Consider the following 16,511-nt stretch of genomic DNA (forward strand, 5'->3'; position numbering starts at 1 on the left):
CTTTGACCTACTGAGACATATGAGACTTTTCTTCCTTTTCCATTTTCGGTCAGATATTTTGTCACAGCAGCAAAAGTCTGATTAACATATGCAGATAACCATGCTATTAAAATGTGGGTGATGACTGTCCAGGCAGGACAGTAACATGCATAAGCCAGGTGTGGTGATACATGCCTTTAGTTCCAGCACTCAGGAGGGAGGCAGGTGAGTTTGAAGCCAGGCTGGTCTACAAAATGAGTTCTAGGACAGCCAGGGCCACACAGTGCCACCCTGTCTCGAAAACCCAGGATAAACAAGAAAAGAAAGAAAACATGCACAAAACTCCTCTGACTTGTAGCGTGCTGACTAGTAACGTGCAGCAAGGCCTTAGAGCAGATAGTAGATTAAATAAACCAGATAACACACAGAGGGTTTACAAGTTGTTTACTAAACTGGTGATATAGCCTTAATATACAAATGATTACAGTCACTATTCTGTACAGATCACTACAGTGTATTCCTCTTGAGACTTCGAACCTTTGACCAGCATCCCACCCTTCCTACACCTTCCCCCCTATCCTGCTAACCACTATTCAGCTCTTAACATCTACGAGCTGTTTCTCTAGAGTCCACATGTGACTGAGATCATGTGATATCTATGACTGGCTTATTTCACTTGACATGCTGTCCTCCAGGTCCATCTATGTCATCAAATGATATAATCCCCTTTTTTTTCAAGGCTGGAAACCACTTCACTGTCTCTGTGTATGCATTTGCCTTACCCACTCACAGGGAATGGAAACCTAGGTCGCACTGTATCTGAGCTGCTGTGGGAGATGCTGGGCATAGATCTCTCTCCAGCGGTCTTAATCTGAACTTGCCTTCATCTGTAATCCTCTTCATGATCAAACAAATGCTTTGGTCATAGTCCTATTAAGACCATTTGAGTTTTCACTTCACAGTTTGGATTTATCAGATAATTTTACTTGAACAAAGTAAAAGGATTTCCCCAGGAACTTCATTGTGAAATGGTTTAGTTTCCTCCTGTATCTGGGATACTATAGAAACCTACTTCATCCAGTATAAAATAATAAAGAAATGTATACTAGAAACAATAAGAAGAAAAAAATCATTGTAATTTTAGAAATGTCATTAGCAAACATTGTCCCCAGGGTCTGAGGGGGGATCTAATCTAACTACTGATGAACAGTACAGTGTTCTACTGTCTTGGAAAGGGTAATTGCTCAGGTATGAAGATAACGGTCATCTGAATACTATGTTCCATTGAGATGAATGAACTATTTTGATTTTATTTAAATACACATCTGTGTGTATTTAACCAGAGGTCCTATGGTAAACACAGAACAACTTTCTTAAATGTTTTAGGACTCTATGCTGTTTACTTTTGGGCTTGTTTAGTTCTTGTTAACTTTTTAAACACAAAGTATGGCAAATCCCCATTTATTCTGTGTAGACCGATCTGGCTATGAGCTGGCAATCTCCTGCCTCGGTCTCCTATGTGCTGGAATTGCAGGTGTGTTATGCACCAGCAAGCATGGCTCTGTTTACCTTTTTATCAGGAATCTCATTCCAACATGGACTGGCCCTCTTATCATGATCAAAACATCTCAGTATTAAGCTTATATTAAGTCTACTGAGCTTAATACAGGATATACACACTACAGTGTGGCTGGTCTTGTATGAGCAGTGGAACAGACGTGTCACAAAAGTTTACTTTGTAATAACTGATGTTTGTAAGCTGCTACTTCATCTGCGAAGAAAATAGCTGTTCTTTTAAAAATTAAACTCTGTACTGTACTAGTCTATTCCCCTCCAGTATAAAGAAAGACTGAAGGTCACGTCACACTGAACAGCTGTAGGGAAGTACTCCAGTCCAGAGCTGCATTCCCAGCTCTCATTTGTCCTGGTATCAACAGATACCACAGTGTTCAGTCAGAAAGAGCCATATGTAACTTCTACATAATTACACACGGAACAAGATGCCTGATGGGTGAAGATTTACCTAGAAAAACAATGGAGCCATGAAATGGAGCCATTTCAATTTCTTGGCTCTTACAGGATCTCACACATCATTTCATGAGCTTGGTCACATGGTGTCCCCATTCTAACTGGCTGCTCTCAGCGACTCTCATGAGCAGAACATAAAAACACTGACTCTCTTATTGGAAGGGTGGTAATTAGATTCTTCTTTGTGACTTCCTGTCCATCCAGAAGATGCTCTCCTTAGGCGGGGTACATTTTTCTTTCTCCAGAAATAAGGATAGTGTGGCAAAAATATTTGTGTGACAATAAACCAGACAGAAGTACAAGTGTTGGAGGAGAAATGTGGCGTTTACCAACAGCTTTGGGGAGTTGAACACTCAAATGATGCAGTCCATCACGTGGATCTGAAGCGTGTCAATGTCGGGCAGGACCTCCCCACACTTGGGGCACGAGTGAATCGGAATACTGCGAGGCTGCTGCCCGTGTTGCCAGCTCATGTCCTCGGCTCCTGGGAGGAAACAAGAAATGACATGTGCCGTTAGTCAGCTCCATCTCAAGAGCATGTCGGCCTGGACTTAGTAATGGATGGTTATAATGTACGAATTAAAAATCAGACTCACATAGGGTACAAATGCATTTGGGTCACTAATGGAAACCATTACTGTGAACACAGAGAAGTCTAAACTAGTGTTTGTTTCTTAAATCGCACCTCAAGTTCAAGGTCTGTGAAAGCATAGTTCCACTTCTAGGAACAGGACGAGACATGGTCTACTGAGACTGAAATGCACAAGAGAGTAAGACATAGATGAGGGTATAAACCAAAGAGGGGACGATGAGAGAACTGGGGAGGGCTCTTCTTGGAAGGACATGCTTTTCTCAGAAGCAGACAGCAATCTCTTTATTCAGTTGATGGAGAATCCCCCAGGACTGTAAAGTACTGCTCTGTGCTGGGCTATCCATGAGATGTGGAAGCCAGGTGGAGATGTAGCAGATACAGCCTCAGGCTCCAGGGGTCCCACAGGATTGAGGGCCCTTGGTGCTGCAGCCAGGCCCTGTTCTGTTAGGTACGAAGCACCTTTCCAGTGGCTCCTGTACTGATCTCAGGTGCAGCACAATTACAGGGCTGTGGACCTTTAGAAGGTGGCAGTAGGTCACTGCAAGTGTATTTGGGCTCAAGGGTACCCTGATGCTGACCTCTGGCCTACTGTGAGCAGCCTCCTCTTTCCACATGTTTGCACTGTCATGCTGCTCGTTACAAAACATATTTGAAATGAATCCCAACCCTAAATAGATCTTCTGATCAATAAACATTCCATTGATGCTGTCAAGGGCTTCTGCTTCCGGGGCCTCTCTGTGACCTGACCTGTTTGGAATAAACGTTTGACTTTTTAGTCTTAGCTGACTAGATGGCTCAGCTCCCGAAGTGTCTTGTTTTTATTTTTTTAGTAAGACCAAAAAAAGTCCTTTAACATTTGTTTTCTTCAAAGTACATTACTTAAATTTATGATATGCAAGGTTAATAACAGATGGCTTGTGGCAAACAAATTTAAGACATTTATTGATGCATTCGTACTACCGAGGGTCATACTAGGGCCTTAGACATGTTAAGCAAGCATGCTACTACTGAAGCAAGAGGTTTGTGTAGGGGTGGGTAAGTTGTATAGATGTCTGTATGCACATGTGTGTGTGTGGACATGCTCACCTGTGTATACACACGTGGAGGCCCCAGGTTGACTTGTAGTTATCTTTATGTTATGCCATTTTTTGAGACAGGCTAGCCTTCACCTACTGATGCTGAAAATGCCCCTGGTCAATAGTATGTCTGGCCCTGGGCTCTGTCCTTTGCATGCTCCAAGGATGCATATGTTTACTGTTTGGATTTATTTTGTGATTTAGGATTTTTGTCTTGTTTTTAATCGGTATATACTCAGATGTGTAAAAGAGTTATTATTTTTTATTCATGTGTGCTATGTGTGTTCAGGTGCTTGCAGAAACAAGAAGGGGGAGTCAGATCCCCTAGAGCTGTAGTTACAGGCAGATGTGAGCTGCCTATGTTCTAGGTGCTGGGAACTGAACTTGGCCCTCTGGAAGACCACGGAGTATTCATCTCTCTTGTTCCTTTATCAATGCATATTCATTATCAAAATAGTGGGTTTCATTGTGATATGTTCATATATGTATACTAATCTTTGATTGATTGATTTCTTTTTAATTAATTAATTTATTTATTTATTGGGATAGACTAGCCCAGGCTGGCCTGGATTTCTCAGTCTTCCAGTCTCTCATACACGAGGGTTACGAGTCACAACACTTGGCTGCTAAACTTATTTTTACTTGCTTTCCTATAAGAAGACCTTGCTGGGGGCTGGAGAGACGGCTCAGTGGTTAAGAGCACTGACTACACTTCCAGAGGTCCTGAGTTCAAATCCCAGCAACCACATGGTGGCTCACAACCATCTGTAATGAGATCTGATGCCCTCTTCTGGTGTGTCTGAAGACAGCTACAGTGTATTCATATATAATAAATAAATAAATCTTTAGAAGACCTTGCTGGGGGGCGTGGGGAGGAGGGACAGACAGGAAATACAAAATGACATGCAGATGTGCATGACTGTGGATGTGGTGTGACTGTCTCTCCTGTAATGATGGACGATAAATAACCTGTGAGTTAAAATAAGCCCTCCCCTTGTCTTCTTATCAGAGCAACAGAAACCAAAGCAGAACAGACTGTGAAGGCCCCTTAGGCTGGTCTAGTACTTGGGAAACTTTTTTATGTCTGTGAAGTTTAAGATGACATCTTGTTACAGTAGAGCACTGCCATTAACATTTTTCCTAGCTATGTTAGCTCTTTGAAATTTTTTTGTATGAAAAATCAAGAATAATAATTCCCCTTCGATAACTTAGTATAAATTACAGAACATTGTTACCCATGTACTGATACCACCACATAATAAAATCTAGCACTACACAATTCTTCAGACCTGGACTTGTCTAGCATTTCATGAGAATCTAGCATCACAAACAAAATAAAGTGAAGCAAACCCTCCCAGTGAAGGCAAACAGAGGTCCAGGATGAGTTGGAGAGGGTGATTCGGATCAGCTAACAGTGCTGTGGTACTACCTGGCTGGTGGAGAGTCTGGGCTGAATGAAATGAGAGGCTATCAGAACTGGGATTCTGGGGAAACAGTATTGACTGGTTTAATTAAGGAGTCGTTCTCTACAATGTAACCTGAAACCCTAGCTCATAGGTGACTCACCTCTTTGAAACGCGTAAGCCTGCTGGTCAGAGTCACTGGTTCTTCTTGCCCCATGCCGGCACTGCATTTCCATCAGGGACTGCCTGCTGGGATCAAAAGCAAGACACCTGTGATGTTCTATAGCCCAGCAACAGGGCACCTGGCAAGCAGCCAACAGAAGGGTGAGCTTGGGAAACAAGTCAAAAACACAAGGCTGAACACAACACTGATTGACCCTGTCTGAGGATACAGAGCAGGGCTGAGTGCTTGCCTAGCGTCCACAAGGCGCTGAAACCCTCAGTACTATACAACAAAGTAACCACCCAGAACACAAGACTAACTGGGTTTTTAGCTACTAGTAGTACCAGGACAGAATGTGATCAAGACACTAAGTTGGGCTGTATAACCCAACTCTACTTTTTTTCTTCTTTCTTTCTTTCTTCCTTTCTTTTAAGATGTATTATGTATACAGTGTTTGCCTGCATATTCACCTGCCACAAGAGGGCACCAGATCTTGCTGGGAACTGAACTCAGGACCTCTGGAAGAGCAGCCAGTGCTCTTAACTGCTGAGTCATCTCTTCAGCCCCCTCCCCCCCCTTTTTAATGACATTTTTTTTTTTCCTGTGTAGCCCTGGCTGTCTGGAACTTGCTTTGGAGACTCAGGTGTCCACCTGTCTCTGATGCTCAAGTGCTGGGATTAAGGACCTGTGCCACCACTGCCCAGCTACCAAACTCTTTATTGATAGCAAAGTAGGTCAGAGAAAGTGGCAAGACATTTCTGGATCAAGACATTACAAAGCAATTAAATAGAACAAATTATTTCATTTGTTAAGAGAAAAAACTCCTCATTTATAAAAAGAAATGAATTAAATCTGCATCAGAGTTCACAATCATATAATATAAATTAAATTGCAGAACAATATCTATAATGATCATTTTGTAACTTAAACACAGAAAAAAAAGTTAGTATTATCTTCCTTAAAAAACACCATGTTGGGAGCTGGAGAGATGGCTCAGCAGTTAAGGTTACTTATACCCTAACAGATGACCTGAGTTTGGTTCCCAGCACCCACATATGACATGTTCATGACAGTCTGTGACTCCAGTTCAGGGGATTGCATGTCCTCTTCTGACTTCTGCTGGCATGAGGCATGCATGTGCTATACATACAGATATGCAGGCAAAGCACTCACACATAAATAAATCCAAAAAGTTGGTTAAAAATATAATGTAGGGATTTGTGCACATATTGATATGTAAAATTATAATGCAGATGCATGGTTACTTATCAAATTCCTGTTTTTACAAAGTAGGGGGACAGGGGTGTACTTAAGTGTGACAAATAGAGACCAGCTTTGGCCATGACTCCTTTTAGATCTTTGATAAAAAGGACTTGGGGCGGGTGCAATCGCTGAGCTGGGAATGGCATTTCTTGACAAGCCTGAGCTCACTCCTTGGGACCCACATGGCAGAAGAGGAGAACTGATTCCTGCAAATTGTCCTCTGATCTCCACACACAAAATCATGCCAGGCATCCATACCCCACACATAAGTAAATATAATCACAGTTGTTTAAAGAAAATTAAAAAAATACTTGAAGCAAATGAAAGAAACAGTTCATTTAGAATGGCATATATAATACTTGTGTTATTTTATTTTCCATTTAAAATATTTTGAGACCACTCCCAATAATTTTTAGCCAGACATATGGCATATGTCTATAGTCCCAAGTAGCACTCCAGAGACTGAGGCAGGGGGACAAGGTTGAGGCCTGCATGCAGTAGCACTTTCTAGACCAGTCTGGGTTAAAGGGTATGACTGGTTTTCAAAACATACACACACACACAAACAAACAAAGTAAGAAAGTAAATGTAAAATTTTAAAGTTAGTATTTGGTAAGTATTTTTTTTAAGACAGCTAATTTAAAAGCCAGGTAAGATACTGAGACACAGAATGTTATTTTCACAGAGTGTGCTAAGGACACGGCCTGCACACCATCCCTCCGCAGCGCTGGCCTGTGTAAGGACACGGCCTGCACACCGTCCCTCCGCAGCGCTGGCCTGTGCGCCCATCTCCTTGCTTTCTCTTACCTGCCTCCGTCTTCAAACTCATTGTTCTCTTTCAGCAAAATTGCAAGCTGCAAGGCCAGCTGTTCCTTTTCTTCATGAATCTTCTCTCTTGCTGCTCTCTCAGCATGAAAATCTGAACAGTACACCTCCATCTGTGAGAGGGAAAAGTTAAGTTACCATGGAGATGAGCATAGATTCAGGGATGCTCTGACCCTGACTTGAGATCAGGGTCCATGCTGCACCTGTAGGCAGGCTTTGGGAATGACTGAGACTTCTGTCGTGAATAGGTATAAGTCAGGGCTTTCCAATGCATTAAACAGCAGATACAAGTTGTGTGTATGTGGGTGCTTTAAATGATGGGGACCCTCAAACTGAGCTGAGGCAAAAGGCTTAAGGGATGCATGAATCATGAATTCAATAAAATATTCTTTTTAACAATTGTATTCAGGAATAACAGATAGCAAATGGCTTACCAGAATGATGGTCTTAAGCTACGTTTAAAATAAACACACACACATTAATTGCTGTGTTCCAGACATGTGTGAGGTCTTATCTAGGTGGCTTCTTTTACCTCATCAAAAGTCCTCAGAATCAGCATGGGTGATGGAGGCAGGGGATTCACATGTTTGTTCAGGTCTATGTTCATGTCTGTCAAGTCCTGGGCTACACAGCAAGACTCTGTCTTAAAAAGTTCTGGAAATATAAACTTGTCACTTTTCTAATGAGCTTAATAGTCCTTAGTCTTAGGAAAATCTGCCTGAGCATGGTAGCACAGGCCTGTAATCTTAAGTGTTCCACAGGCAGAGGCAAGAGGATGTTGAGTTGTAGCCTAGCCTGGGCTACATGGCAAGACTGTATCGAAAAAGAACTGTTTAGTGACCTCAGTGTTTGAACCTAGATAGAGGCCTTATTTTCCTGGACTCCTGCATGTATCAAGCCACCTCCTGTATACGTGGGGTCACCAGCCCACTGTGGGTGGCTCCAGTGATCTTCATGTCCTGGTAGAGAAATTCTTCTGTGGTCTATCCCCACAGTAGGGCCAGCCCTATTAGTATACATACCAAGATGCTACAGAGGGGTGGGAGTAGACTCTGAAACTACATCATTAGGCACTGTGGCTCACGCCTTATTTTCTTCTGGATCACTTGCTTTGGAGGAGGCCAGCTGCCATGCCATGTATCTGGAGAGGCTCACATAAGGAGGCCTTCTGACAGTCATGTGACTAAGTCACCTTGGAAATGGCCTGCCAAGTCCATTTCTGGTACAGCCTCATGAGAGACTCTGAGCCAGAACACCTTTACTGAGCTGTTCCTGGATTCTTCAGTCATAGAATCTGTACTTGAAATGACAAATGTTTGTTTCTATTTTAGCTGCTATTTGTCACATAGCAGCTTAATTTGTCACATAGAAAAACAGAAAACTATTATCAGAATAATATTATTATTCTCAAGTTATTCTCAAATTATAACATAAAACAATTTCCCAGTGAATGAAGGTGATCTGAACATTGTTTAAAATCTTCTTTTGCTGTATTTTTTTTAAAGACTTATTTATTTTCATGTGCATTGGTGTTTTGCCTGCATGTATGCTCGTGTGAGGGTGTCAGGTCCCCTGGAATTGAAGCCACAGACAGCATGAGCTGCCGTGTAGGTGATGGGAATTGAACCCACATCACCTGGAAGAGTAGCCACTAAGCTATCAACCACTCAGCCATCTCTCCAGTCCTGTTTTGTTTTATGTTTTTGAGGCAATGTCTCTCTATATAGTCCTAAGTGGCTTGGAGCTCAATATGTAGCCCAGATTCACTGCAGACTTGTGGCCATGTGTTTGTCGGCCTTCTGAGTACTAAAGATGGCACACATATATCACTGTACTGGGTGCCGAGGTGTCTTTTTTTTTTTTTAAAGATTATTATTTTGTGTATGTATATGTTCTTGTGTTCATGTGTGCAATGTGTGCAGTACCTGCAGAGGCCAGAAGAGGGTGTTGTGTTCCCTGCAACTGGAGTTACAGGGGTTTGAGAGCTGCCTGACCTGGTTGCTTGCTGGGAACTGAAGGTAGTTTTTCTGCAAGAGCTGTACATGTTAAGCCACCTCTCCAGTCCCCTGGTGCCAAGTTTTCAGCTTATCATGTTTAAAACTCACCTTTGGATTTCATGGCTTTGGGCTATATTATCTATTAGTGTTTAAAGGAAATAAAATCTAAGCCTCAAATAGTAGTACACACCTGCTTTCTAGCATTTGGGTAGCTAACATAAAAGGGTCATGAGTTTGGGACCAGCCTGTGTTACATAGTGACATCTTGTCTCAAAAAACTATAATTAGCAAAAGATATGATATACACACACACACACACACACAACACACACACACACCCCATTTTAGGAGGGTTCCTTCATTTCTGGGTGGTGCAGCATCTTATGGTGCATGGTGAATAATCACAGTGGAGACTCACTTCTGTGATGTGGAGTCTGTGCTATCCATCTGTGCAGATGCCAGAGTTGCTGAATGAATGAGAGCATCTACCCAAACCAACATCCATGCACAGTCATGACACAGACTCAAGACCACAGGGCAGAAAACCCGGCAATGTGGGCTACCCAAGGGAAGACAAGGCTCCAGGGGACAGGATCCATGATGCTCCTGTAGCAATGACATTAAAGCCACAGGCACAAACTCCACTCTGTGGGGTTTGTCCACAATGAGCAGCTGGTGCTAATGAGCCCTCAGGTAGCATAGAAACCCTGGCATCATTTTTTAGTAAAAAACACAAGGATGTAAAGACATTGGGGTCCTCCTGAGAGAATTCTGGTTATGTATTTTGTAAGATAAACTGGTAGTGTTTATTTAATTTTAAAATAAGTAATGTACGGGGCCAGAGAGATGGCTCAGAGATTAAGAGCACAGACTGCTCTTCCTGAGTTCAATTCCTAGCACCCACATGGTGATTTACAACCATCTGTAATGGGATCTGATGCCCTCTTCTGGTGTGTCTGACAGCCACAGTGTACTCATATAAATAATTAAATCTTTAAAAAAATAAGTAATGTACTTAATGATGAAACATCCCCCCCACTCTCTCTGTCTCTCTCTCTCTCTCTCCCTCTCTCTCTCTCTCTGTGTATGTATGTATGTATGTATGTGTGTATGTACATCTGTGTGTGTGTGGGTTCATATATGAACATGTACATGGAAAGGCTAGAGGACAACCTCAGATGTCCTCAGGTGCCATCCACTGTGGTTTTTGAGATAGCATCTGTCACTGGCCTGGAACTCCCCAAGTGTGCTAGACTGACTGGCCCGGGAATTCAGGGATTTCTGCACTGGGATCACAAGTAAATGCTATCACACTTGATCTTTTTTTTTTTTTTTTAATTTGTGTCTAGTATTTCTATTTAATAGCAACTTTTAAGAAAAAGACCTATATGAAGCTAGGCATGGTAACATGCCTGTAATCCTAGTATTTGGAAAGTAGAGGCAGAGAGATCAAGGGTTCAAGGCCATCCTTGGCTACATAGCAAAATTATGGCTAGCTTGTTTTTTGAGGTCCTGTTTCAAAAAAACAAAACAAAACAAAACAAAACAAAAACCAAAACAAACAAACAAACAAACAACCCCCCCCCCCAAAAAAAAACCCCACTTTCCCCAAAACACCATTTATAATAAACAGTATAAACTAAAAAATACATGCAGTACTATTACTGGGGAGTCTAAGACTGGCCTTGAACTATTAATTTCCCTGCCTTTATTTCAAGTGCTGAAAATTCAGGTGTGCACAACCATGCCTGGCTTTCATTTAAAAGTTTGGTTTTTTTTTTTGTTTTTTTTAAATAAAAAATCTATTGGGTAGGCATGGTGGTACAGATCTTTAATCCCAGCATTTGGGAAGCAGGGGCAGGCAGATCTGTGAGTTCAAGGCCAATCTGGTCTACAGAGTAAATTCTAAGTCAGCCAGAACTAAACAGTGAGACTATCCACAAAACGGAACAGAACAAGAAGAAAAGAAACTGGTAGAAAGAACACAAAAAAAATCACTGTTATGTTAAGCACTGCCATCCTCACACTTGAAATCTGCACAGGGTATCGTCACTCAGCTTAGGTTCTAGACAACATCTCACCTGAGCCCTGAGGACAGCCATGGTCTCCAGGTCCTCCTCCTGCTTAGCGATGGTCTGCTTCATCTCGTCCATCTGGAGCTGTTTGGATGCCAGCGCCCGCTCCGCCAGCTCCAGCTTCTCACTGAGCTCTTGTAGCAACATCTTGTCCACCTTTTCCGCCTGAAAAATATAACTTCATTCTAGGAATGGCTTGGAACTGATGCAGCCTATTTTAGGAAAATACAAAGGTTTACACTTAAGAACTGTCAGCTCCAGCCTGTTACTCAGCTGTGACAATTCATTCAGGAAGTTGTAGTCAATTGTGACTTGGCAGTAATCATTTCCTCAGCTAAAACACTTTCTTTTTCTTTTTCTTTTTTTTTTCCAAAGGGTTTATTCAGGGCAGAGGGCAAAGATAGGGAGAGAAACGGGAGAAGATGGTGGAGAGAGAGGAGAGAAGTGGAGGCTGGCCATGACCACGTGGAGAGAGGAGGAAGGGAAGGGAAGGGGAGGGGAGGGGAGGGGAGGGGAGGGGAGTGTAGGGAAGGAAGAAGGGAAGGGAAGGGGCGAGGGGACAGAAGAGAAGCTAGAGGCAAGAGAGTAAGAGAATAAGAGCATTCTAAAATACTTTCTTAAAAGGTAACACTGAGAATAGCACTGTTCCCAGTAGTTCCCAGTAGATGAGTTCAGGTCTCAGCACACATCAACACCAGATAAAATGGGAACAAGCCTACTCTGATGAGAGTGAGACATGAATACTACTATTTATCTTGTTACTTTGTAAACATGTTTACATTTAAAAGGGATACATTAAAAAGAGATAAGGTCCTTGGTGAGCATTGCAGCTCACACCTTTAATTCCAGGAATTTGGAGGCAGCAGGGGCAGGTAGAATTCTGAGTTCAAGGCCAGCCTTGTCTATGTAGTGCGTTCTAGGTTAGCTAAGGCCACTAAAGACTCTTTCTATAAGTAAATAAATAAATAAATAAATAAATGAGTTTTTTTGAAGCTATAGGTTTAAGAGAGTTATAAAATTCTTTTCTTTTTTTAAATGAAGTTAAAAAGGCCTGGGAGATTATCCAGTCACTAAAGTGCTTGCTGTGTGTATAAGGACCTGAGTTCAGATCCTCAGCGCCCATCTAAAAGCCAGATATGATGACTCTTGCTTGCAACCCTAGTCCTGGGGATCCAGAGACAGGAGGGTCCCTGGTTTGCTGGTCCGATAGCCTAGCTAATTGGTAAGCTTCAATAAGAGAGAGCCTCAACTAAGGTGGCCTGTCTCCAAAACTACCAACCATCAATTTCTGGCCTCCACATGCACACGCCAATATGTATGTGGACATCACCACCTACACCCCATCCCTTCTGGAAAAGGAAATGAAAACATGGGCTTATGGCAGAGGCCTGCAATTGTAACTACTCAGGAGACTGAGGCAGTAAGGCTTGCAAGTTCAAGGTCTGCTCAAGTAACTCTGAGACCCTGTAAGAGGCAAAGGCAGAGGAGGGTGTAGCTCAATGTTAGAACATTTGCCTAACAAGCAGGAGGCCCTAGGTTTATTCCCTGTTATAGGAATGAAGGACTAAGGAATATCCCCTGAAGGTGGGAAGGAGGCAGTAAAAAGGAGGGGGAAGGGGAACAAAGCATATTTATAAGAATATTTATAGCCTCATAAATGGAGACTTAATTCAAGGACTCCATGGTCTGTAGATTTTATACCATGTTGAACATTGTTACTAATTTAAATTAAATGCTGTAAACCCAGGGTTCCAAGTTCACTTCCAGCAGGCAAGATGCCCTTGTACAATCTCATTCAGCAGATGGCCATAGCCAGTTGTTTCCCTGTACACTGTGGACAAGGAGCCCGGGCTCTCAGCTCTCCTACAGATACACCCTCGGGAAGAAGGAAAAGTCCATGCCCTGCCTGGTTGACATCAGCACCCTTCATACACAAGTCACGTTTTATATACAGGCCCAGAGCGAAAAGCTATAACTCTGTTGCAATTGATAAACTGCAAAGTGATTTTTGAAAGTAGACTTAGTTGAGGAACTATGCAATGTTTTTTTGTACATATAATATTCAATGGTTCCACCCCTCCGGGCTATGGAAGTACCTTTTTCTATAAATACCTGTTGTTTGGTTAGTTCTTCAATTGTTTTCAGCGCTTTGTTATGTTCTTGAAGGAGCTTGTTGTGCGTTGCCTGCAGAGTGGCCAACCTGGATCTATTAAAATATGATATTAAAAAGGGAATAATGAGGGAAATATCACAGAAACCCATCCTCTTGTCTCCCTAACAAACTTTGAAAACTCAAGTAGAAAAATCTCTGTTTTTTTCATCCCACCAATGTTTAGCTCTCACCTTGACACAACCTGAGAAAAGTGTCAGTGAGAGACTGCTTTCATCAGGTTGGCTTGTGGGCCTGTCTGTGGAGGACTGTCTGGATTGCCTTTACCCATGTAGGTTGATCTGCCACATGAAAGCGAGTGACACCCGCCAGTCCCTAGCTTAAGGTTCTAGATTATCCCAGTACTAGGGTGTAAGAGGCAGGTGGATCTGTGAGTTTGAGGCCAGCTTGGTTTACAGAGTGAGTTCTGAGACAGCCAGTGATACACAGAGAAATCCTTTCTCAGAAAAACAACAAAACTAAACAGTGGAAGTAGGAAAAGCAAGCTGAGAACTAAGCATTCACTTTTCTCTGCTCTTGCCTGAGGGCATGATATGAATGGCAGCTTCCAGCCCAGGGCACCTTGACTTCTTCCCAATAAGGGGTGGGACCATGGACTATAAGCTAAGATAAACTCTCTGTCCACTAAGTTGCTCTGTCAGGCTATTTTATCACGTAACAGAAATGAAACTACAGCCACCACATATCAGCATTTTTCTTATTCTCAAAGAAAATGGTATCTTCCAAAAGACTGTCTTTCTCTCAAAAGATAGAATAAAAATGATTTTCATATTTTTGCTAAAATACAACTCAAAAATTTAATTCTCCTCAGGAGTCTCCTAGATGTCTAGTCCAGATGGCAAAACGGATTTTATGCCACGACTCTCATTCAGGCCCTCCCTCCGGTCTGTATTTGGCCAGCTGTCCTTCCCCTTCTGGGTGAGCTGCTGCCCTGCCCCTGCGCATGCCCGAGCCCACACTCACTTCTCCTCCTCTGTCTTAGCCTGCTCCATCTTGATTTCGGAGCGCATGCTCTCCACCTGAAGCTCTAACTTCTTGTTACTGTAAAGGAGCTCTTGCTTTTCATTCAGCTCTGATGGGGTTGCAGAGTTCTTCCTTTCCAGAGCCTGACACCTGAAAAAGATGAAGATTCCATGACGTGTTGTCACTCTCCCTGACTTCCACACAAATCCTCAGAAGGACATCAAGCACAGAGTGTGGTAGGGCTACAGGAATTTTGAAGGCAAAATAAAGACTTTGTTCTTTGCTTCCTGTTTGCTTTTGTTTTGCTTCCTCCCGCCATGTGGTAGGACATTTTAAATATGGTGGAATTTTAACCCAACCTGGTAGTGAACTAAAGTGCATCTTACAGCAAAATCCCTGGGCACCCTTCAGAATCTAAGGTCTGTCCGTTACAGACTCTGATTTCTAATGAAGATTCAGTAAGAGAAAAGGAAAGCCCCTGAGCATCTCTTAAGAGACCAGAAAGTCAACTTGAGTGGAATAATATTAAAAACCAAATTATAGCTGTGTGCAGGGTGTTAATGCCAAGTACTGTAAATCTCTCACATCACAATGCTATATGTAGAGTGTAGCTCTGCACAAGGGTCAGAGGCTGGTGCTCTTCACAGCACAAATCCTCTCGTGCCCTCATGACTTGTGTGACAACGACTTTAGGAGTACACACCAACACTAAAGTTTCTTTTTTCTTAACCATATATATATATATCATGTCTTTGTTTTTGTTTTAGTCAGTAATACAGGAACAAAACTGTTTTGATATAGTAACACACTTAATAAATCATGAAATGAAATTAAATGAGTTACTTTTCTTGAAGTCTTTTCTTCATCAGCTCAGCCTCACTGAGTTTTGTGTGCGCCTCTTGAAGCTCCTTAAACAGGGAGGTCATCTGAATGTTCAGTGTTTCCACTTCATTTCCAACCTGTCAGTGTCAGACATTCACGTGAGATGGATCCTTAGGAGATGAACCTTGTGTGAGAAGACAGTGTAGACCACTAGCATCCAGCTAACACTAATACCCTAAGTAGACTTGCTCTATGTAAGACATCCCCAAGTGCCTATGTGAAAAGCAATCTTCTGAGCAAGTTTCTGTTTCCATGTAGCAGATTCACTATCAGTCCAAGCATGCATGGTAAAGGATTTACTGTTGAACCTGGCCCTACTCATGCTTCCGGGATCATAGGTCACCAGGTTAAAGTGCAACCTTATTCATGTGGGGGAAAGACTCAGAGCCTATATTGCCTTGCCTGCTCCTAGCTTATGCAATTACTTCTGTTATCTGGCTCTTTTCCTGGAAGCCTGCCAGTTGTCAATTTGCATATGAGTTTTATAAGAGCTTAGAGACGTCAATACTTTCCCATTAACTGTTGGTCCATTTCAGTTAATGGTGTGCTGTTCTGGCAGAGTACTCTCTTCATCTAAGTTCATCCCGTTCTCATGCACCTCCCCCACCCCTCTGTTCTGTTTTTGTAGCCAGGCTGATCTGGAACTTGCTATGTCGCATATGTTGTCCTTAAATTTGAAATCCACCTGCCTCAGCCTGCCAGGCACTGGAATCATAGGGGTATGTGCCATTGTGCCTGTCTTCAAAATGTTCTCCACTGTCTTAAAGTAGGGACTCAGAGCCAGAGAAGCTGTTGCATGTCTGTAATCTTAGCACACAAAGGAAGGACATAGCCAATAGTGGCGCGTGTGTATGTGTGTGTGTGTACATGTGTGTATGTGTGTGATGTGTGTGTGTGTACTGATTAAGACATGAACAGCCGGGCGGTGGTGGCGCACGCCTTTAATCCCAGCACTTGGGAGGCAGAGGCAGGTGGATCTCTGAGTTCGAGAGTTCGAGGCCAGCCTGGTCTACAGAGTGAGTTCCAGGACAGCCAGGGCTACACAGAGAAACCCTGTCTCGAAAAAACCAAAAAAAAAAAAAAAAAAAAAAAAAA

The 16,511-nt window shown here is 42.5% G+C and overlaps 1 protein-coding gene across 3 annotated transcripts in view; it reads right to left on the reverse strand.

Annotated features, from left to right (window-relative positions):
- Nucleotides 1-406: 406 nt before the first annotated feature.
- Optn (optineurin) overlaps nucleotides 407-16,511 on the reverse strand; it is a 45,617-nt gene continuing 29,512 nt past the window's right edge. For 2 of the 3 annotated variants that reach the window (XM_028764893.1, XM_028764891.1), the window contains 7 exons: nucleotides 15,378-15,493; nucleotides 14,535-14,684; nucleotides 13,514-13,607; nucleotides 11,408-11,566; nucleotides 7,312-7,442; nucleotides 5,242-5,327; nucleotides 407-2,491 (listed from right to left, as the gene is read on the reverse strand). In XM_028764893.1, the coding sequence (XP_028620726.1) occupies nucleotides 2,361-2,491; nucleotides 5,242-5,327; nucleotides 7,312-7,442; nucleotides 11,408-11,566; nucleotides 13,514-13,607; nucleotides 14,535-14,684; nucleotides 15,378-15,493 (867 nt within the window). In that variant the 3' untranslated portion in view covers nucleotides 407-2,360. The remainder of the gene's footprint in view (nucleotides 2,492-5,241; nucleotides 5,328-7,311; nucleotides 7,443-11,407; nucleotides 11,567-13,513; nucleotides 13,608-14,534; nucleotides 14,685-15,377; nucleotides 15,494-16,511) is intronic. The other variant, XM_028764892.1, reaches the window with a different exon arrangement.

The sequence above is a fragment of the Grammomys surdaster genome, unplaced genomic scaffold (genome assembly GCF_004785775.1).
Source record: "Grammomys surdaster isolate TR1022 unplaced genomic scaffold, NIH_TR_1.0 146, whole genome shotgun sequence".
Taxonomy (NCBI): domain Eukaryota; kingdom Metazoa; phylum Chordata; class Mammalia; order Rodentia; family Muridae; genus Grammomys; species Grammomys surdaster.